Consider the following 24,890-nt stretch of genomic DNA (forward strand, 5'->3'; position numbering starts at 1 on the left):
CCCGGGCAGCAGCACTATCGAATTCCAACTGCCAAGGGATCTTTTATGTGCACGCCAATTTGTACACGGGACAAATGCAAATGGCCCAACGAATTACAACTACTATGCTCCAGTGTATGCTTATTTCCTATTTGACACCAAGTTTAGTATTTTACAACTTTATTTTGAGGTGATCTTAATAAACTATACAAATTTTTTTTTTTTAAGTACATTTTAGATACATCCAGCCCTTATTGATTAAACGATTCCCAATCTTAATAAACTACACAAAAAAAAAAGAAGTTTTAAGGACATTTGAGATATAATGGTTAAATGTTTTGATCTGAACTTACCGAAACCATACATTCTAATCGGCCTTTATGTACAGGTAACATTACTTCATCTATTGTCTTCCAAGCTCCACGTGATAATACAGTTGATAATTTACTGGTATGAGTTACATATTTACGTAATGTACCCTGTAATGCCTTCCTATCATATTTAATATCGCTTATACCTTGTTCACATTCTTTAGTCCAATGATATAACATTCCCATACGACACACCTGAGCTGGATACTAAAATTATATAATAAAGTGTTTGAATAAGTGTCATATAGTAATTATATCTTATCATATCCTACATACATTGTGTTCCAATGCCACCTGTCATGGAAGAGTTTCCTGCCCTTTATTAGTTATTGGAGTCGGTTATATCTAATTTATAAGGTCAACTGTTTGAAGATTATGAGCAGTTTAATGGTCGAGTGAGTGACGTTAAGTAATATATTGAGACCATTAAACAACTTCAAAAAATACAGACACTATCTGCACGTGCATTTCAATGAAATACCTCACGTGGGTCCAATAGTACACATTTAATAATATATACGCTTGGCACATTGCACGTACCTTTATTTGAAATAAGAGTATGCCAACATCGAAGGATGACGTCACATCTGTATTTTAAGAAGATTAATCAATACATCTGAAATATATTCCAGTGAATTTTGTGTTCCGTATTAAGAATGATATAAATACCTTAGAAGCCCATTCATCCATGACTATACTATTATTACAGTCGTGTATAACACTTAGATTCATCTCATGTAAACTTTTACCCACAGATTCTTTCAATTTATATAACCAACACTCAACACCATCAGTTAATTTCACCTGGAATAATACCAATACACAACATTAACAATTTTTCATAATACTCTTTAAAACCCCAAACCAGGTAGTTTTCAATATTCTTTTGTAGCCAGTGTGGATTATAGCAAAGAAAGTTACAATATGATTAAAATACAGATCTATATTTCGTTTATTTTTTTATACTTTCGATGGCCTACACTACATGAAGATCTGACCAGTTGTAGTGGAAGGTCACGTCAGGTGTCATGCAAAAAAAAAAGTGGCTTTTGACCTAATGATGTCAGGCACTGATTAATAAATCAGTGTTGACATTTCTAGTCCAGTTTACCCAAAGTTATTTGCACCTCACACCAAAAACTTGGCATAACAGACCGTTTCATTGGCTAATCCCTCACATCATCAAGAATGTGGGGTATTTAACAACTCTTCCAGATCCTAATGTAGTAAAGACAAGTAAAACAAAATTTTGAACAATAAAAAACGAAACGAAATAGGATCTGTGTTTTAATCAGAGTGAGAAAGTTGACTACTCTTCTCCTAGAAGAAACCAAAGATCTCAGACAGGTGATTGCCTTTAATTAAGGACTTCAACATCCAAGAATAAGTCAAATTACATCAAGAGTTAAAATATACCTCATCTTGTAGAATCAATATTTCACCATCTGCACTATGTACGGCTTTAGCATCCATTACAGTGACATCATCAACTAAACCTTCTGATGGTAACATAGTGGGTATATTCTGAAGTGAAGCTGGGTTTAAGCTCTATTGATATAAACAATAACATTCATTTAATATAAGCTGACTAAATATAAATATGAAAATATTACTACCAAGTTTCCTGAATCTTTAATTTATAAATTTGAAACTTCCATCATTGTTAAACTGCCATTGGTAGATTTTGTAGATAATATTTGGGAGTTCTTCAGCATCCATTGTAATTCTAATTTTCATCACAATAACATTTTAGTTAATCTTTGTAGTTAATCATGGTAATTTTATTGAATTTTTTAAAAAAAATGTTATCTGAAAACTAAGGTATAAAATCTTAAAATATAAAGTTCAACAGCATAAACTAAACAAAAAACAAGTCAAAAATAATCTTCCAAAAATGTAATATAAATACTGAATATACTGGCATGCTAAATAGTCAATAATAGAAAAATATACAATTAATCATAACTACACTATATATATATATGTATATACCTTTCTTACTGATCATGCAGGCCTCGACTTCACTAAGCATTCTCAGATGTTAGTTAAGAATTTACACAACTTTCAATCACTGTTTATGGGAAATATCTTTGATCCAGAAACACAAAACGTTGCACATAGTTTCTTATTGATGTATTTAATACATTAAAACAAAAGTTTTATAAAGGGCTATATTCTAGTTAAAATAAGGCCAACAATTTTGAGTAAATTCTTAACTTAAGTCTGAGAATATTTTTTGAACTCAGGACATGATTGAACTAAGAAATTATAAGTACAAAAAATGAAATAGTTTGTTTATTTCACAAGACAGAAAATTAAAACAACAATATTGTCTCTTGATAGCATATTTCTTACAGGTTTCGAATCTCTTCTAGTTTTTGATTTAGTTGGTGACATACTCTCCTTGCCAGTTTTTCCTTTTCTTTCCTTAGCAATAAAGATGAACATACATATTCAAAATATGACTTTTGATCAAGAGGGAGAGAGAAATGGGGTTCAACGTCCATTCGACACAAACTAGGTCATTTCGGGACTAACATATGGTTTAATTTTATTTCAATAATTCGCTTGCGCATATATGGGAGGAAACCGGAGGCCCCGGAGAAAACCCACAAGGTTAGACAGCTACCCTACTCCTTTTCACGTACAACCGGGGAATCGAAACCACGCCAGTGGACTCAATGACAGACTTAAATATGATACACTTTTGATCAAAAATCCTCAATGATGTAGTAAAATGTCATTTATACACAAAACATGATTCATAAATTCACAATAAAGCAGACCAGCAGAATACATAAATTGACTTAGCAGTATATAATTCTTGATGTAAAATACACAGTAAGCTGTAGTATAATTTATATGTACATTAGAAGCAATGCAAAAAAGAATCATGTTTGTTTTTTTTTTCATTAAATTGAATTAGGTATTTTTTTGGACATAATTACAAGACTACCACTTATAGTATGAGCCTCATATACCTAAAGCCAACATTGAAGTATGGCTACAATATAATTTGTACACACGGTCCTAAGAGTTGTTGATTTTTGAGATACATTTATGCTGAATTAAGATACAGAAAATATGCCATAGGACTCGAAGAGTAATATGTTTGCATCTATAAAAACAAAGTACCGTTCGTTATATTTAGCTGGCAATTGACAACAATGTTAAAGTTTGATTTATTGTAACTGTTTCACTTCAAAACCAGATAATAAAATAACATTTTGCGTCTTTATCATGCCATTATTAAAGAAACTGATCTAACCTTACTGTTAAGAAAATATTAATTAATACTAATCTATAAATATCTCTTTTATTAATAGGGTTACAGTCTTCTAATTACGATACTAAATACAGATCAAAAGTTTATTAATAATAAGCCTATATGTATAATAATGTATTTTTATAATCAATTAATATAAAAATAATCAAACCTCATCCCCATCATGTCGTCCATATACATCCTATTATTATATAGAACAGATTTAATTAAACAGCAAAATATTTTACCTTCATCAATTTCCTTTGATCTACACTATTAAAGATGCATTCCAGTTAAAGTATTTATAAGGTAGTTATTTTCGATAAAAGTATGACAAATTTGGTATATATGGAAAGTAGAGACACCTAATCTTACTAGAATAATACTGGATTTCCTGGAAAACACCCATGGGGCGTCCCCAGTACACATATGTATCACTGGCATCCCAAATACACATATGTATCACTATTTGAGGGATGTAGGGAGTACCTAGTATATATGTGTGTTGATTGAATGGCTAGCAGTTATGAGAACAGCCAGAGACTTAAACATACAACAGACTGTGATTATGCTTTGATATTTATACAAGCGCAAAATGAAGACTCGCTCAACCAAGGCGGCTTAAAATAGATTTTTATGGCTAGGGGTAGATCCTTGCAATTAAAATGTTTTGAGAGGGATTTTAAGCAAACTTTTGATTAATGCATTAGTTTGAATATTTTTTAGTCCAAATATTTTATCAAGAGATTGGATTTAATGTCCACTCAACATAAACTAGGTCATTTCGGGACTAACACATGGTTCAATTTTAATTTCAATAATTCGCTTGCCCGTAGGGGTCTTTAGCAGTGGGAGGAAACCAGAGGACCTGGAGAAAACCCATGAGGTTGGACAGGCACATATGGGAGGAAACCGGAGGACCCAGAGAAAACCCACGAGGTTGGACAGGCGACCCTACTCCTTGTCACGTACAACCTGGGAATCGAAACCCCACCAGTTGACTCAATGACAGACTTTATGATACAGCGCGCATGTGCTAACCATTCGGCCATCCAACCCCACCACATGGAAACAAAATAATTAAAAGAATGGATTGTTACTGAATTCTGTTTAGATTTTATCAAAAGTTTGTAATTAGATAACCAAGTAAAAAAAAATCCCTATACTTACATGTACCTGTGCTAGACGTTTGTCTATTTTAGGTGGCGTATTAGTACGGTTTGATAGTGGTGATATTACACTTGATGTACGAGTACGATCATGGGGTGAGCTGCCACCAGGTGTATGAGGACGTCTACCAGAACTAAGTTCTTCATCATCTCCGTCAGTAGATTTTTCGAGTTTAACATCATGTATCTGACTAAATATTGACCTAAACAAACACAGAAGAGTCTGTATTAACATATTATTTAAATAAACTTGTGTCATGAAGAAATTTTAAAGACAAGTTTCAGTGGATTCCTAATCATAGTTCAGATCTGTGTTACAAATTTTGGGAGCATGCTTTCATTTTTTAAGGAAAATATGAGCAAAAAGTCAACGATTGATACTAAAAAAGTAATGGGTCAAATTCAGATATTGCTATTTATTGTAAGCTGATCAGTTGAATATCTTTTAAAGTTGCTTTATAAGACAAACTGTCCCACTACCCTAAGTTGTCCATCCTTCAGTCTTATAGAATATAAAGATGTTTAAACTTACCGTAAATGAGGTCTGACAGATTCCAGATCATTGGGTCGACTCAATATGGACAATAAGATTGAATCTGATACAAAGTAAAATCGTGGAAATGCTTTTCTCTTGTTATCTAGGTAACCAACGAGTGATTTAAAACAAATTTCTAGTTCTTCATGCATGTGTCTTAACACAACACCTCTAGGTACTTCCCCTCCATAACAGCACTGAAATATCCATATCAATTTACTGCAATATTTTATAATACTATATATGTCCCTGGGCTCTTCAAGATTAATGTTATATTCTAGAAAATATACTAGGAATGAATACAATCTGATTAAAATACACATCTATATTTCATTTTGTTTTTTTATACTTTCAATGGCCTACACTACATGAAGATCTGACCGGTTGAACTGGAAGGTCGCATCAGGGGTCGTACGATAGCCTTGTGACCCAGTAATGTCAGACAATGATTAATCAATCAGCGTTGACGTTTCGAGTGGTTTATCTACAGTTCCCTGCATCAAATGCCAAGAATTCGCCTTAACAGATTGTTTCATTGGCTAAACCCTCACTTCAACCAGAACGCCGGTAATACAACAACTCTTCCAGATCCTAGTGTAGTAAAGACAAGTAAAACGAAATTTTGAACTATAAAAAATGAAAAGAAATAGGATCTGTGTTTTAAACAGATTGAGAAAGTACAAACTCAAGACTATAAATTAATAGAGACGTTTTTGTATTATATTACCTGTAGCACATTTCTTGTATCAAAGGCTCTTTTCATCATTTTCGTCCATGTTTTATCATTTCTGGCAAATCTCTTTGCCTCTTGAGGTAGTTCCTGAAATACAGATTTTCAATTTAAAATACAAAATACAAAAATAAATATTCAATATTTGCAGTCTTTACAACTATATAGCATAATGACATATGATGAATAGCGAGAGAGAGAAATGGGGTTTAACGTCCACTCGATACAAACTAGGTCATTACGGGACTAACATATGGTTCAATTTTATTTCAATAATTCGCTTGTGCGTGGGGGTCTTTAGCAGTGGGAGGAAACCGGAGGACCAGGAGAAAAGCCACGATGTTGGAAGGCGACCCTACTCCTTGTTACGTACAACCGGGGAATCGAAACCATGCCAGTTGACTCAATGAAAGACCTTATGATACAGCGTACATGTGCTAACCATTCGGACATCCAACCCCACATATGGTGAATAAAAGGTAAAGTTAATCCAAGCTGTGCCTGCAATTGTATGTTGCTATTTCCAGCTGCCCATTCACACTAAATAGAAAGCAACCCTGTCCAACAGATTTTCATTCTGTCAGGCAGCAAAGAACATTTATTTTACAGTTTCAATGTAATTTATTTTCATACCATCATTAAAGACATATTATGTAAGATTTAGATAAAGAGCTAGCCATCCTTAGTATAATAGTTCAAAAATAGATAATGGAAAATGAATAATTTGAAAATTTCATTCAAATTACCCCATTAGCCTTTGAAGGTTTGACAAGATGTGTACAATAATTTCAACCACCGCACTGGGTGTTCGAAGCTAAGTCTCGCTCCTCCATGTTTAGCTTAATTCAAAATATGGCTGAACTGTTCTAATCAAGTTAAAATCTTGAGTATCCGATGCCATTGAGGGTTGATTATGATCTTGTTATGTTAATTAATGCCTAATTAATAGTTTATATAACATTCAAGGCCAAAAGAAAGACCTGCAATAGTCAGATTTAGCTCTTGTATAATGAATGTTTAATGTGCTGACAGTAATACTTTACCTTAACAGCTAAAGAATTGCTAAAAACAGCTTCTAAATATTGCCAAACATCTTGTACTTCTAACCATAGTTCCAATACTTCCGCCACTTCTTTAAGTTTCTCAGCCCATGAAGCTGCTTCGTCTCGTAATGGACCGATATAACGTGATGTTAACATACTGGCTAGTAAAGCCTGGGCATCTTCTAATTGTTCTAACAATCGTTCAGTAAAGATCTTGTCTAAATACATGGGTCCTCGTTTCTTATAATGTTCAAAATTAAGAACTTGTTCCGTCCATTCTTCTTCTGTTAGTCTCATCTTTATTTCAAGTTCTAGCTCCCTACTAGCTCCTCTACAGATTTCTTCTATTTCTGTTTTATATCTAAAACAAAAATAATTCATTGAACTTATTCACAAAAATAGATAAATATTATCGAATACATAACAAAGGTGGGCAGTAGTATTAATGTTTGTACAAAATGACACGTTTATAGAATTTATATCAGAGATTTGAGTCAAAGAATTTTCGTTCTAATAGCCAGTCTAAGCCATGGCCAAATTTACCAATGCAATGATGCGAATATCGATGTTTTCTCCATGCAGTTGGACAGGTGACCCTACTCCTTATTGTAAAAGCTGGCAATCAAAACCATGGCACTTGACTCAGTAACAGACCTTTTGAGCCAGCGTGCAAGTGTTAAACCATTCAGTCCCCCCCCCTCCTCCCGAATCTGTCAAGCACACATTTACAAGATGTGAGTGTATTAAAATGAAGTAGCCTATAGATAAAGCTGTGACCAATGTTTATGTCTTATTTCAATTCCAAGCATTTCGAAACCACACTTTACAGAAAAATTCCACCTCATAAAGTGCAATCTGATTAAAATACAGATTTATATTTCGTTTTTTTTTTTATACTTTCGATAACCTCTACTACATGAAGATTTGACTGGTTGTAGTGGAAGACCGTGTCAAAGGTCATACGAGCGGTTTTTGACACTATGACGTCCGACATTCGATTAACCAAGCAGCGTTGATGTTTCTATTGGGTTAACCACAGTTCCGTGATTTAATCAGATTGTGTACAGTGTCTAGTGACTTTTCATAGAGATGGCCTTATTACGCGACAATTATCCAGTCCTAAATTTTAATGTGAAATAACCTCTCCTACATTCTGCTTAAAACCCCGGAAATAACCAGAAATTATCACAGAATGTTGCCTGATATAATATTATGGCACATAAAGTAGAATTAAATACAACAGACTTACTTGATTAGTTCAATATCTAGTAGATGACATAACTTGAATACATTAGCCTCTAACTGGAATGAACTTCCTGTTACTTGCATCACTTGTAACCAATGACGATTACGAATCTCCTGAAATTTCAAAATAAAAGTTAATATCAAATGAAACTTTAGATCAGAAATGAAAAAATTTGAATTTTGAAGCCAGAATTTAACAGAACATATCTTTTTAAATTTTAATTGGAAATTCACATCATAAATGATATCTAAAAATGTGATTTTTAATAACCTGATTACAGCTGACATGTGTTTGTATAGGCATCCTTTATGAGAGAATATTGGTTGAATTCTAAATATGACTAAACAAAAATGAAAGTTTGAAAATCATTAGGATTCTTCCTTAAAAGCTAATGAAGAATCTCATAAGTTTAAAAAAATTATATCAGGTTCAATTTCATTTCAATAATTTGCTTGCACGAAGGGGTCTTTAGCAGCGGGAGGAAACCAGAGGTCCCGGAGAAAAACCACGAGGTTGGACAGGCGACCCTACTCCTTGTCACGTACAACTGGGAAATCGAAACACTGCCAGTTGACTAAATGAAAGACCTTATGATACAACGTGCACACGCTAACCATTCGGCCATCCAACCCCCTATAAACCTTATGAACTATTCCACCATGTTTTAAAACATTCTATTGAGAATATGTAGAGCATTTACAAGAACAGTTGGATGGACTGGTGGATTCATCTAACGGAACAATATATACAAATTGTACGGCTATATTCAATGTAGGCATATTAAAAAAGGGAAGTAATTTCATGCAAGGTTAGGACTAATATTCAGAAAGACATCATGCTATTTGGAGAAAAGGGTAAAGACTTCTGTATCTGCCTGATATAAATCTTTGGTTTAAGAGAGAGAGAGAGAGAGAGAGAGAGAGAAATGGGGTTTAAGTCCACTAAACACAAACTAGGTCATTTCGGGACTAACATGGTTCAATTTTATTTCAATAATTGACTTGTGCGTAGGGGTCTTAATCAGTGGGAGGAAACAGGAGCACCCGAAGATAAACCATGAGGTTGGGCTGGTGACCCTACTCCTTGTCATGTACAACCTGGGAATCGAAAACCATGCCAGTTGACTCAATGACAGAGATTATGATACAACACGCACGCGCTAACCATTCGGCCATCCAACCCCCACTTTGGTTTAAGAGACTAATACATTAGCTGAAGATTTTCTCATCAACAGTAGGCAAATAAAATCAACTTGAATTTAAAAGGAAATAATTTAATTAAGGAATGTATTGGTGTACGGCCCATTGAAGTTGCTTTAAACTATTCCAGTTGAAACTTGATGTGATCTATCTAAATATGTATATCGTACTTTCTACATCTATAAATAAAATGATACTAACACAAGGTACAATTTTATAGATACACAATTACTGAGTTTAATACTAAGCGACATTTCGACAAGGATACTCTCGTATTTATCAAGCAAATGAGTTTAATATTAAAGACGAGAGTATCCATGTCGAACCGACGCTTAGCATCAAACTCAGTAATTGTGTATCCATAAAATTGTACCTTGTGTTAATATGTTCAATTACTAAATACCTATCAAAGAAGAAAAAAAAAAACTTGATACTGTTACAGTTATTTAACTATACTAACATTAATTACCTTTTTACCCTAAGCCATTGTAATGAAGAATAAAATGATTAATATAAATGAAATGTGTATTTTTAAACATGCTGAATTCTCTAGAAGCAAAATAAAAAATTGTCTAATATATATGGTCAATGACAGTATGAAATAACCATATATACCGGCAGTGATTTATTATTATCAGAATGTGTAAGCGTTTTGGACATTTTTCTTTTTTTTTCCCACAGATGGTATATCCTTTTTTGTTTTAAATAAGAAACAAGAGTCCATCTGAAAGCAGGTTGAACAAGAAGGCTTCCAAAGAATATTATAGGCTTCACTACTTGCTCATGGGCGACAGAATAGTTGTGATTTGTGGGAATGGAGAAGACAATGCTATCAATTTTAAAATATAAATGGTTGAGACTTTTTTTTACGAGTTATTAACGATAAAATGTTAATGAATCATATCTATAATTAGATGGTATATCCTTTTTTGTTTTAAATATCAAACAAGAGTCCATCTGAAAACAGGTTGAAAAAGAAGGCTTCCAAAGAATATCATAGGGTTGACCACTTTCTCATAGGCGACAGAATAGTTGAGATTTGTTGAAATGCAGAAGACAATGCTATCAATTTTAAAATATAAATGGTTGAGATTTTTTTTTACAAGTTATTAACAATAAAATGTTAATGAATCTAATCTATAAATTAATGAGCATTAGAAGCATTTCTACGGAAGAGTATTCATGCCATTAAGAATTGGGTTGCTCAATGTGTTAAAATTTCATTTCTTTTATAGTCTTAATGGCACTAATATACTCTTACGTACATTTCTTTTATTCTGAAAAAATATACATCATGCTGACAAGCGTAAAAATAAAAAATATATTCTGTGATTGGAGTGACATGCATACTCACTGGTACATCAAACCTATTATCATCCTGACATGTAGATAATTTGTATTAATTGTTGAAGAATAAGCATTTTATAATAAAAAAAATCTTATAAAATAAACTAAATTTTGGAAAGCATATTTGATATTTCATGTTTCTAAATGCCATATTTGCCTGCAGCATCAATTTAGCATTCTTCAGGCCTGGAAATAACGGTTTTAGACGAAACTGACAAAATGTCAGGCACTATCTTACATTTTCCACATAGTGCCAGACATGTATTAATAATATCAGCAAAAAAGACATATCAGTGCCGGACAAAATGACTGGCTCTCCAGAGGTTTTGTGCCTGACAAAGCCAGAATCTGTGCCTGACATTGTCAGTGACAGGTGCCTTATTTCCAGGCTTCTTATTCATTTAAAATAAAAAGAAGCAAACATTCTATTTCAATAGTATATACCACACAGCGTCTATTTATATTCACAGCACACTTAAATATTTCAATATTTAATAGTAAAACCTACCTTTGATGCTAGTTTGTGAAGTAGAGGGAAGACTTCTAGATATGTCTGTAGTTTAGTCTTTAAATCATTGTACGCATCCCAGTCTTTGAGTTTACTTGGTAAAGCTAAGCATTCATCCCAATATGTTTCCACCTGAAAACCAACATTCATCACAATATAGTTCAAAAATACTACTTCAACCATATAAAAAACAATTATTTTTGTTCTCAGCTAGACAATCCTTACAAAACATCAGATACAAGAAAATTTCCTTTATTTTTGAGTCAAAGGATCAGTATTGTCTCATCATGTTGTTAACAGTTATGTATGATCGAGTATCACACAGAGAGAGAGAGAGAGAGAGAGAGAGAGAGAGAGAGAGATGGGGTTTAAGTCCACTAGACACAAACTAGGTCATTTTGGGACTAACATATGGTTCAATTTTATTTCAATAATTCAGTTGAGTTTAGTGCTCCTTAGAAGTGGGAGGAAATTGGCGGACTCAGAGAAAACCCACAAGGTTGGACAGGCGACCCTACACCTTGTCACGTACAACCGGGGAATCAAAACTACTTGAGTTGACTCAATAACAGACCTTATGATACAGTCCGCACAAGCTAACCATTCAGCCATCCAACCCCCTCTATAATTGTCAGCAACATTTATCAGGGTTGAATACTATGACACATTTCTGCATTCATTCAGAATTTTTTATGGAGTTACTTCCGGTTACTGGGCTAAAATATTTATGTGTGATAAGGGTCAGGATTTTCTGATACCCAGAATATTTTTTCAAAAGAATTTGTAGAAAAACATCTTTAAATGATAATCGGTACGATTAATGAAAAGCATAAAAAGTAAAATTAATCACTGAATAACCATGTCCTGTAAATAATAAATCTTTATATATTACGTTTAAAGGAATAAAAATGGCAAATATGTGGACCATAATTTCCTACCTCCATAGATGCAGCTTCTAAGTCCACGTCTGCCCATAATGTGTCTCTAAATCTATTGTCAAACCTGATAAACTTCTGGAATAATCCATATAACTGGCTCAACAGATCTAGTTCCTAAAAAAAATAATATAAATAATGTCAAATTAAATTTTATATGATTTGAAAAATATATATAAATAATTTCAGATTATATCTTCTATTTTATCTGTGTCGCCTGTCCAACCTCGTGGGTTTTCTCCAGTTTCCTCCCACTGCTAAAGACCCCTATGCGCAAGCGAATTATTGAAATAAAATTAAACCATATGTTAGTCCCGAAATGACCTAGTTTGTGTCGAGTGGACGTTAAACCCCATTTCTCTCTCTCACTATTTTATCTGTGATACCACCCTGGGTGGAAGCGAGAGAGAGGGAGAGAGAAATGGGGTTTAACGTCCACTCAACACAAACTAGGTCATTTTGGGACTAACACATGGTTCAATTTTTTTTTCAATAATTCCCTTACGTGTAGGAGTCTTTAGTAGTGGGAGAAAACTGGAGGGCCAGGAGAAAACTGGAGGACCAGGAGAAAACCCATTTGGCCACCCCCCCACCCCCACCCCCGGGTGGAAGCAGTGAAATCTTATGAGTTTAACATCCTACTGTTCTGCTCTAAGATAATGAAGATGGGCATACGCGATACAGTCTGCTATGATGGAAATTTTTCTTGGATACTGGCTGTACTGCCTACTTTTATATCAAATTCCTACTGCCAAGGGTTCTTTTATGTGTTCACAGGACCTCAGTTTTTCATCCCCATCCAAATGACTAAATGTTATCCCTTGCCAGGCCCTCCTTCCTGCACCACTGACAAAGGAGAACCACAGAGGAAAAGAAAATCCCAATGAACTTTCTCAGTCGACAGGACCCCCAGGTTAGCGAGCAAACATCTTATTCACTGAGTCACTGTGGTTCCCCGGTGGAAGCAGACGTTCACTTCAAGCTAGTAGAAATAATTCAAGTAAAATAAAACAATGACTGATTGCAAGCCAATGTGTTACTCACTGAGCTGCCGTGGTTCCCTGATGGAAGCAGACGTTTACCCCAAGCTAGTAGAAATAATTCAAGTTAAATAAAACCGTGATTTATTGCAAGCCAACGTCTTACTCATTGAGCCACCGTGGTTCCCTGGTGGAAGCAGACGATTACCCCAGCTAGTAGAAATAATGCAAGTAAAAAATAAAACCTTGACTTATTGCAAGCCAATGTCTTACTCACTGAGCCACCTGGGTTCCCCGAGGGAAGCGGACATTTCCACCCAGCTAGTAGAAATAATTCAAGTAAAATAAAACCGTGACTTATTGCAAAAACAAAAGCATGTGTTATAACTTGTTTGTTACTTACCTCACCAGTTTTATCTAATTCAAGAAAAGGTTTACAAGGAATGCCAAATAACTTGGAAACAGAATCGAGAGTCTTTCGTTTAGCGTCATACATTGTATATCTGCCTTGAAAGTCTTGAAGTCGTGAAACAGCTTCTCCTGGTGGAATACCAGGAACTGATGGACCTTGAGCATCAAAGGCATTACGGAATTGTATTACTTCCACAACAAATGTCTATAACAAAAAAAACGTGCTGTCACTATTTAAGTTATCTAGTTGTACACTTATATAAACTATGTCAGAATATTTTCTACAAATTTATCAACTTCGCAATTACCCAGAGAAAAAGAGAAATAACAATTAACGTCCCCTTGACACAAAATAGGTCATTTCGGGACTAACATAATGTTCAATTTTTAATTCGCTTGCACGTAGGACTCTTAAGCAGTGATAGGAAACTGGAGGATCCGTAGAAAACACACGAGGTTGGACAAGCGACCCTACTACTTGTCACATACAACCGGGGAATCGAAACCACACCAGTTGACTCAATGACAGAGCTTATACAACACCTACGCGCTAACCATAATTAATCAAATAAACGACAAGAGAATCATTGTAAAACCGTAGCTCTGATTAAAATATAGTAATGTGATTTCACTAATGTTTTGGTTGTAGATAGTGTATATTTCCATCTTTCTGACTGTATCAGTATTGTGCTTGAAAACGACAAGGAAATCTTTGTAGAAACGTGGACCTGACCAAAATATAGTAGTTAATATATATTTCCATCTTTCTGACTATATCACTATTGTACTTGAAAACGACAAGAGAATTATTGTAGAAATGTGACTCTGATTAAAATATAGCAATTGTTTTACATAGAACTCATGTGTTTATTTAATGTGTTCTATTACTAAATGCTGTTTAAACAGTTCATTAATAATATCCAGTACCTTGACTTGTTTGTCTAATTCCTGTTCAAATGCTCCTCGTCTTTCCTTTAGTAACACTTCTCGTACTTGATCAGCGAGTTCTATCAATTCCTGCCACTTCTCTCGCAGTTCATCAACCTCTTCTACTTCATGACGAGGCAGACGGAGCTCAAATTCCCTAAAAACAAGACCCAGTAAAATCACCCGTAAGATAACTACTGCTCCAAATTCTCATGTTGTAAAACTACAAATTCTGGTTTAATAAGCAAAGACGGTCTAGTTTTCAAATTACCAAGGTCACAATATCTTGATTTCAAGCTATATGTTTCATAATAAAGACAAAAATACTTTGCCACAAATCTGATTTTGAATCAAAATTTGACGTTTTCGATACACATTTTGTTTGCCTGAAAATTGACATTATTTTTCTACATCAATTCAAATCAGTAAGCGCCCATATAATAGCCTAGTGTAGTACTTTACTTCAATGCCAGGAAGTGAAATATTTGGCATTTTCAAACAGAGAGAGAGAGAGAGAGAGGGGGGGAGGGGATGGAGTTTAACGTCCACTCAACACGAACTAGGTCATTTCAGGACTAACCTATGGCTCAATTTTATTTCAAAAATTCGCTGGGAGGAAACCGGAGAACCTGGAGAAAACCCACAAGGTTGGACAGACGACCCTACTCCTTGCCACATACAACCGGGGAATCAAAACCAGGCCAGTTGACTCGATGGCAGATCTTATGATACACTGCGCACGTGCTAACCATTCGGCCATACAACCCCCCGCATTTTCAAACAACTTTGGAAGTTAATTAACATGAGATGCATTCTAGTTACTGAAGTAGATAATGTTGAGAGATTATATATTTAGGGTTGTGATTCAACGCCCCTTAACCTACCTCCCTGTTTGAACTATTAGATCATGGTTAACAGGTGAATCCCTATATTCAACCACACATTTTCTTTACGATTATGATTAAATATATTCCTTGAGTGGCATTTAGTGATTGAGCACATTAAAAACACAACACAATTTATATGGAAAATAATAACTGGTTTATACACATATAGCACAATGTTTCGACAAGTGTTCTCTTATTGTGCTTGATAACGATAAGAAAATACTTGTCGAAACGTCGTGCTATATGTGTATAAACCAGTGATTGTTTTCCATATAAACTGTGTTGTGTCTTTTTATTGCACAATCGCTAAATGCCACTCAAGGATTATAAATATAGTACTGTTCTCATTTTAATTAGAACAGGCCCCAAGTTCACACAGCATTTTCAGATTTAAATTAAGAATTTACTCAAAATTGTTCACCTTATTTGAGCTATTATATAGCCCTTTATATAAATTTTGTTGTTTTAATGTATCAAATACTTCAATAAGAAACTATGTACAATATTTTTTGTTTCTGGATCAAAGATATTTATCATAAACAGCGAGTGAAAGTTGAGTAAATTCTTAACTTAAGTCTGACAATGCTTTGTGAACACGGGGCCAGCTCAATCTAACTTGAATTTAAAACATGGATCATTGTACATACCTTAGTTTAGAATACATGGTTTCTATAGGTAGATATATTCCATCGATTTTATTCTCCATATCTCGTAAATCTTCTAATAGATGTAGTGAACTATTTAACTGATCTAATGACTGTACATACTGTTCTAGTCTCTTTCTTACATTCTCTCTATAGCTTACTGCATTATCTAACTTTTTCTATTAAATAAACATTATCATACATTTATTCAACATAGTATACAAGAAACATGTTTACATATTAAAAATTGCATTGTGTGGCAAGAAAATTAAATTTGAAACCATCAAAATACAAAAAGGAATACTCTTTAAAAATTATAGAGAGAAACTATAAAATTTTACACAATAAGACAAATTTCATGAATAAATTACAAAAAAATCAAAGCTCTCATAAAATGATCATTTAATCTTCTTTTTCTTTTTTTCCAAACAATCTAACATAAAAAGAGAGAGAGAAATGGGGTTTAACATCCACTCGACACAAACTAAGTCATTTCGGGACTAACACATGTTTCAATTTTATTTCAATAATTCCTGTAGGGGTCTTTAGCAGTGGGAGGAAACCGGAGGACCCGGAGAAAACTCATGAGGCTGAACAGGCGACCCTACTCTGTGTCACATACAACCTGAGAATAGAAACCACGACATTTGACTCAATGACAGACCTTATAATACAACGTGCTCGCGCTAACGATTCGACTACCCAACCCCCCACAATCTAACATAAATTTATGGGAGGGATTTGGCGCAATGGTTAGAGAGTAGGATTTGTGACCGAATGGTTGCAGGTTCGAGACCAGAATTGTGCGCCGAGTTCTAGTGTCCTTGAATAAGACACTTTATCCCTGTATTCCAGTCTACCCAGCTGTAAATGGGTACCGGTAGGATGGTGTATGTATTATACAAAAAACTGTTGCGCTCCTTGAAGCAGCATATGTTGGGGCTCTTTCTAAGAGTTCAGGGGTAAAGGGAGGTAATCAGGCTTTACCTGGATCCTAGAGACCAAGATAATAATTGTGTAGCGCTTTGAGCATAAACTTGGTTTATGGATATAGCGCATTATAAATATACTCATTATTTTATTATTTATATACCTTAGCTTCTTCATGTAATACTGTAGCAAACTTGGTCTTCCAGGCCATAGCAAAACCATGTAGAGCATCTTTAATAGGATCCGTATACAAACATACCGGACCAACAGGTAGTAGTGTAGGTATACCTAATACTTTCTTCTCTATAGATAGAAATCTCTCTACCTCACGTTTAATAGCCCGTATACCAGGATCAGCATTAATAAACTCCGAGAAATTACCATGCATATCATCCTTCCATAGAAAATTATAATAACTAAAGTGAAACAGGTGCTTATTTACATGACTATCTACTTCTGAAATAAAAAATATTCAGAATACGGATTACTCAAAGCTTTTTAGACTGAAGTAATAAGGAAATAAATCGGGACATGAAAATGATGTCAGATTTCACAGAATGTCATAGTATTGAGATGTCAGATGTGACATAATATCACAGAGTTTTAACAAATTTCATTCAGAACTTTTTCATGTATCGCATTCACAAGCTTTAAAAGTCAAATTATGAATGGAAATTTAAATCTAACAGAGTTTTAAAAATTTCATCAAAGGCTTTGTCCTGTATCTGGAGAGAAAGATGGGGATAACATGGTTCAATTCTATTTCAATAATTCGTTCTTTAGCAGTGGGAGGAAACCGGAGGACTCGGAGAAAACCCAAGAGGTTGGACAGGCGACCCTATTCCTTACAACCGCAGAATAAAAACCACACTATTTGACTCAATGACAGGCCTTATGATACAGTGTGCTCGCGCTAACCATTCGGCCATCCAACCCCCTTACATCCACATTAAATGAGGGCATATAAATATAAAGGTGGACAGACTGACAGGCGCTTGTGATGACAATATACATCCACATTAAATGAGGGCATATAATTATAAAGTGAATATATAATTACCATCTATAACACAAGCTAATTGTAACTTCAATTGTTCAATAGTCTCATCTGATGTTATTAATGGATAGAAATCTTCTTCTCCATCAATTCCTAACCATGTTATATCTGTCATAAACAAAAACATAAATATCACTGAGCATAGTTCAACTTTATTTTAATCATTTGCTTGCACGTAGGGGTCTCTAGCAGTGGGAGGAAACAAAAGGTTGGTGTCACTTTAAGACCAATGAAATGAAGTGAGATAGGGTTTAACATCCTACTGTTCTGTTCCGATTAGGCTAATGAAGAAGGGCATATGCCATAAAGTGTGCTATGAGGGAAATTTTGGCCGTACAGTGGCGTTACAGCCTACTCTTATATCCAATTCTAACTGTGAAGGGTTCTTTAACATGCATGCCAATGTGTACTTGGGACCTCGGTTTTCAGTCCCATCAGAATGACTATACATAGACCCTTGCCAGACCCTTCGTCCTAGACCACTTACAAGAGGGTACCACGCCGGAAAATCCCGATGAACTTTCTAGATCTACACCGAGATCGAACATGGGACCTCCAGGTACGATCCAACTTTTTACTGCCAGAGTCACCACGGCTTCTAAGACACTGCATAGTGTAATTCAGCAACAAACGATTTATTTCTGTTAGAGTACAATCTGATTCAAATACAGATCTATATTTCGTTTTGTTTTTTTATACATTCGATGACCTACACTACATGAAGATCAGACAGGTTGAACTGGAAGATCTTGTCAGTGGTCGTACGAGCGGCTTTTGACCATATGACGTCAGACATTGATTAATCAATCAGTGTTGGCGTTTCTGGTGGTTTACCCACAGTTCGTGTGCATCGCACGCCAAGAACTTGCCGTAACAGACTGTTTCATTGGCTAATCCCTCACATTACCCAGAATGCAGCTTATATAACAAGTCTTCCAGATCATAGTGTTGTGAAAACAAATAAAATTTTGAAAAAAACAAAACGAAATAGGGGAGAGAGAAAAATGGGGTTTAACATCTACTCGACACAAACTAGGTCATTTTGGAACTAACATAGGGTTCAATTTTATTTCAATAAGTCACTTGCACGTAGGGGTCTTTAGCAGTGGGAGGAAACCTGGAGAAAACCCATGAGGTTGGACAGGCGACCCTACTCCTTGTCACGTACAACCTGGAAATCAAAACCATGCCAGTTGACTCAATGACAGACTTTTTGAAGCAGCGCAAACGCTAACCATTGGGCCATCCAACCCCCAGAAATGAAAGAGTATCTGTGTTTTAATCAGATTGAGTATAAACTATTCACCTTTATTAGCTTCTATAATTGCAGTAGATATATCTGTTATAGCTTTCTGTACAACATCTAACTGAGGTTCAACTATTATATTTGGTATACTAAACTTGACTTGTATCTCAAATCTACAACAAAAAATAAAGTTTGTTAGTCTTAAAAATAAATCATGTTTTAGTTTTAGACAATACTTAGCGACAGATGTGGTAGACCAAATTTCCTTGAAACACAAAATATGATTTGATCAATGATGGTACATCTTCTTTCCGATGAAATGAAATGGGGTTTAATGACCTTTTGTTCTGCTCCAACTGGGCGAATGAAGAAGGGTCTTTTCGATGAAATAAGTAGATCAGAAATTAGTCTGTTGAAAGAGTCCTGTATTCATTAGCCCAGTATAGGATGTTAAACCCCATATCATTTCATTTCATTTTCTGTTGAAAGAACATTAGTTTTATACAACTCAAAAAATTCTAGCTTGCCATGATACAATGATCTGTCAAACGACAGAGGTTCAAAGGCTCACAGGTTTAACCATTTTGTAAGATGGTGCCTATGTTTTGAAGAAGGCCCTTTGCATCTGATTTTAAAGAATAAGAGAGAAAGAGATTGGGTTTAGCGTCCACTCCACACAAACCAGGTCATTTCGGGACTAAGACATGGTTCAATTTTATTTCAATAATTCTGTTGCATGTAGGAGTCTTTAGCAGTGGGAGGAAAAAACCCTACTCCTTGTCACATAGAACTGGGAATCGAAACCCCACCAGTTGACTCAATGACAGACCTTATGATACAGTGTGCATGTGCAAACCATTCGGTCATCCACCCCCTCTGCATCTGATTTTAATAATAATAATAATAATGATATTTGCATAGCGCAGCTATTCAATCCACTAGGGAATGCACCAGAAGCTAGAAAATGTTCTCACTTGTTAATGATAGTTACTAAATAATCAAGTTTTCACTTTTGACACAGAATCAGATTGTCAGATATTCCACATAACTGATGTACTGTATCGAAAAGTTCTTGATCCAAATGATTTCAAATTATAAGTAGGTACATCAAATAACATTTTGCCATTTGATTGTAATGATATCGAAGGTGATACAGTAAGTAATAATAGATTTTCAGGTAGTCGTTTTCACCTCTCAATTTTTGCAGGCAAAGTAGAAACATAAAACTTACTGTAAATTTGTGACTTCTGCAATTGTACTGTCCCCAGACCAAGTCATATTAGATAATGCAGACATGCCTGATTTGGGTCTCTCTGATACGGCTGATCCTCCTCTACTGTATGGTGTTTCATGCCTACTATATGGTCTTGGTGTGCTACATTCACTAGAGAACTCTGAACCTGGTGACAGAGCACGTACAATCTCACCAGTACAACCTGATGCATCAGCTAGTGTTGCTAGTGATCGACTTGCAGCATTTAGAACAGCTTCAAATACCTGATCTCTGTAAAAAGCTGTAATGAACAGGAACATTTTTATTTAGAGAGAGAGAGAGAGAGAGAGAGAGAGAGAGAGAGGGGGTTTAAGGTCCACTCGACACAAACAAGGTCATTTCGGGACTAACACAGGGTTTAATTTTATTTCAATAATTCGCTTGTGCATTTAGGGGTCTATAGTAGTGGGAGAAAACCAAATTTTTTCAGACTAATTCAATTCAATAGTTCAATTTATAGTAGAACTTTTACAAAGAGCTAAAGAAAAAAAACTTTAAAAAATTGTAAAAATGAAATGTAACGTCCTACTGTCCTGCTCCAACTGGGCTAATGAAGACGAGCATACACCATACAGTGTGCTATGAGGAAAATTTCTGCCCGGACAACAGCGCTATGGCCTACTCTTATATCGAATTCCAAATGCCAAAGGATCTTTTACATGCACACCACAGTGGCTCCCTTGTGCACAAGACTTTAATTTTTCATCCCATCCGAACGACTAGACAGCTGTCCTTATCAGGCTTAAAAAATTGTAAACAAGGGGAAATAAAACCTACCGATTAATCTGAAGACTAATGATTCTTCTAATAAAGCTTTCTGTTTTTCTCTCTGTACCTCTTCTTCATCAACAATTAACAACATCTTCTTATCTTTCTTATTATTCTCACCCTTTAAAAATGATATGAAATGAAATGGGGTTTATAACATCCTACTTTTCTGTTCCGACTGGGATAATGAAGACAGGCATACGCCATACAGTGTTCTATGAGAGAAATTTTGCCCGGGCAGCGGCACTATGGCCTACACTTATATCGAATTCCAACTGCCAAGGGATTTTTTACGTGCACGCCAATGTATACATTCATCATGTCTACCCACAGGATCAGCAAATGCGAATTATAGTTATGTGAATAAGCTTGAATGAAATAGTTTTTAATCAGGAAAATCTTATTAAAAATAAACTATAACACATAGTTATGGAAGAACAATTACTTATCTATTTAGGCCACGTTTTGAAGAGTATTCTCTCAGTGTTTTCAAGCAAGTTCAGTAACAAATGTGTAGGGCAGTTATATATAGACAAGTAATAACAACAGATCAGAAACCATTAACATTAAAAGGAAAGAAACAGTCTTTAAAAGCTCACTGTTATTACTACAAAAAGAGAGTTAGTAGAAATGTTCATATAGAATTATGATTTGTTTTCAAAATAAAAATAGAGAGTAAGTTAGTTAATAGTATATTAATAAGTATTTAATCAAATTTTACAACATATATTCACATCTTCTCACATACAGTAGAATCTGTATTAAGCAGTCACTCAAGGGAATTTTCATGACTGACATCTTAACAGGAGTGGCCTATTAATAAAATCTCAAATGAAAAAAATAGAATTTCTACAGAGAGAATTTATCATGACCGCTTACAAGATGATGTCACTGAATAGAAGTGGTTACTTATACAGATTTTACTGTATAAATATATTTTTTTTGTGAAGCAGGCACATCTTCATCAAATCCATTTCAGTGTTGATGTATTTATAAGAACTATAATCAAATACTAGTCCAGAATATATAACAATTCATGCATGTGTTTCAATACAATATAAAATCAAGTGAAAAGGTGCGGAGGTTAATATACGAACTGGGACTTTTCTTTTTGTAAATAATCCTACAGATTTCAGCAGGTTTTTCTCGTGCTTGGGCTTAACATTTCTCGACTTTGAGACAATGGACATCTTGGAATGTGTAGAACTCTTCATGGTGACAATGTATTCCTGAAAGCGGCAGAATGGAGTCAAAAGCAAATTAAGCATAAATTAAAATACAAAAAAGGGAAGGCACTTTCTAATGAGGTTAGTTTTTTTAGATTGCATTTAAACCAATATATTAATGTCACTAGTGATATCTAAAGCAAATATAAAGCTTATTTTCAAAGGCTTTAAATCAAACCTTTATTCTACTTATATTGCAAAAATTAGAAAATTGTTCAATATAAATCTAATATAAAGCTAATTTAGAGGTTTAAAATTAAATTATCATTAAACTAATGATTTTCTAATATAAAATTTACAACACTCATTGAGGCTACAGATAAATAAAAAGAACCACCACCATGAATGACTGTCAACTACTGGGAAAATTATAAACTAATTTGTAAATATACTACATTAAACATACATTATGCAAGAGCTAAATCTGATTATTGCAAGTCTTAATTTAGGCTTCAGATGTTATAGAAATTATAAATTAGATCTTTATTTAAATAACAAGACCAAAATCAACTCTGTAGACCCACGGATGGCTCGGCTACAGCTCGGATTTAAATAGGATTTCACTAATTGATTAAATCAAATAAGGGGTAACCTGATGAAAATACATCAGTTAGATCGAGGCTAAATGATAGAGTGTACTTAGCGAGGCCACTGTAAACCGTTTCCGTATGCCATTGAAAACTCTACTTGATAATCGAGATATGTAGGTGGAGTTAACGCCTGTCAATCAAACGATCGGCGAAGGTGAAGACACATTTCGCTACCATTTCTAGGCAAATATTACAACGATGATAACTATGTTCAGAATAAAGTAATTTGACTGAATTTTTCAATATATTCTTCTTTCATCATCTACTTTTGAACTGTTATAGCAAGAATGGCCAACTCTCTATAAAAATCTCCCATAATGTATCTTTAAACACAAGAATTCTATGGAAAACAATTACTGTACAGCAAACATCGCATAAGTCGGATCTTCGCTAAACTCGGATAAAATTGTTTAGACCCTTTGATCTTTCAAGTTTTTCTTATTATATTTCTGTGCGCAAATCGGATTTTCTAAGTCAGATCTTTGCTCAACTCGGATCAAAATGTTCGGTCCATTTGATTGAATTCCAGTTTTTTTCCTTCACCTAAGTCAGATCGGCAGTACAAAGTCAGTTTCATCTCGATGGTCTAAAACACAGTTAGCTATTCCATGCACAGAGCCCCAAAATACTTTCCTCTATCATTTTCCTCAAATTAGCCTATTTGACGCAAGGCAATAATAGAATTTTCCCTGAAAATTCGAAACTCGCTGTCTGCTGTACGTGACAATTTTCGGGAAAATTTAGGACATTTTTCAAAAATGCCGACAAAACAGAAATTATCTACTCACACATACGAACAAAAGCTTGAAATGTGAGTTTGAATCAATTATTATCTGGCTCTTGTAGTTTATTTCTAATCGAGCTAAGATTGAATTTTGGTCTTTGCTTAACTCGGATCTTTGCTTAACTCAGATAAAATTGGTCAGTCCACTTAGATCCGACTTATGCAAAGTTTACTGTATTTCCAATCAAAGATACACTTCTACAATGATTCTCTTGTAGCTCTTATTAAAAATATAGTAATTGTTTTCCATAGAATTCTTGTGTTTAATATAACGTGTTCAATTACTAAATGAGCTTTAAACAGGTAAAAATACTACCTTTTTGGTGCTAAGTAAATTAGCTACATTCTGTAAACCTTCTACAACTGTTGCTACATTATGGTGTAACTGTTGGGATCTTTCTTTTATACTCTCTAACATCTCCTCACGGAATTCAACTGGTGACTACAATCAAATCAAACATAATTAAAAGTAATTAGCAACGGACCTTCTTCATGAAAATTTAAAACTAAAATATTTGAAGAATTCTGCCCTTTCATTGGCCAACCAATGAATAGACTGCTTTCTTAAGATATTTTAGTTTAAGATACTGTGAACAAGATCCCAGGTGCATTTATAAAATTCATAATTAGAGCCCAGGAAGATCAGGGGTGAGAGAAAGAAATGGGGTTTAACGTCCACTCAACACAAACTAGGAAATTTTGGGACTAATATATGGTTCAATTTTATTTCACTAATTTGTTAGCGAGTGGGGGTCTTTAGCAGACGAGAAAACCAGAGGACCCGGAGAAAACCAACAAGTTTGGACAGGCGACCCTACTCCTTGTCACGTACATAGGGGA

At 34.7% G+C, this 24,890-nt stretch overlaps 1 protein-coding gene across 1 annotated transcript in view; it reads right to left on the bottom strand.

Annotated features, from left to right (window-relative positions):
- Positions 1 to 308: 308 nt before the first annotated feature.
- The window catches only part of LOC126812212 (dynein axonemal heavy chain 8), a 30,111-nt gene continuing 5,529 nt past the window's right edge, over positions 309 to 24,890 (bottom strand). The window contains exons 5-23 of the mRNA XM_056098903.1: positions 24,367 to 24,492; positions 21,460 to 21,571; positions 20,641 to 20,923; positions 19,470 to 19,582; positions 18,167 to 18,271; positions 17,270 to 17,562; positions 16,180 to 16,355; positions 14,646 to 14,802; positions 13,711 to 13,923; positions 12,331 to 12,444; positions 11,393 to 11,524; positions 8,342 to 8,451; positions 7,093 to 7,453; positions 6,047 to 6,139; positions 5,317 to 5,516; positions 4,786 to 4,987; positions 1,767 to 1,898; positions 1,020 to 1,154; positions 309 to 557 (exon numbers count right to left, since the gene is read on the bottom strand). Coding sequence (XP_055954878.1) covers positions 309 to 557; positions 1,020 to 1,154; positions 1,767 to 1,898; positions 4,786 to 4,987; positions 5,317 to 5,516; positions 6,047 to 6,139; positions 7,093 to 7,453; positions 8,342 to 8,451; positions 11,393 to 11,524; positions 12,331 to 12,444; positions 13,711 to 13,923; positions 14,646 to 14,802; positions 16,180 to 16,355; positions 17,270 to 17,562; positions 18,167 to 18,271; positions 19,470 to 19,582; positions 20,641 to 20,923; positions 21,460 to 21,571; positions 24,367 to 24,492 — 3,306 coding nt within the window. The remainder of the gene's footprint in view (positions 558 to 1,019; positions 1,155 to 1,766; positions 1,899 to 4,785; positions 4,988 to 5,316; positions 5,517 to 6,046; positions 6,140 to 7,092; positions 7,454 to 8,341; positions 8,452 to 11,392; positions 11,525 to 12,330; positions 12,445 to 13,710; positions 13,924 to 14,645; positions 14,803 to 16,179; positions 16,356 to 17,269; positions 17,563 to 18,166; positions 18,272 to 19,469; positions 19,583 to 20,640; positions 20,924 to 21,459; positions 21,572 to 24,366; positions 24,493 to 24,890) is intronic.

The sequence above is a fragment of the Patella vulgata genome, chromosome 2 (genome assembly GCF_932274485.2).
Source record: "Patella vulgata chromosome 2, xgPatVulg1.2, whole genome shotgun sequence".
Classification (NCBI taxonomy): Eukaryota; Metazoa; Mollusca; class Gastropoda; family Patellidae; genus Patella; species Patella vulgata.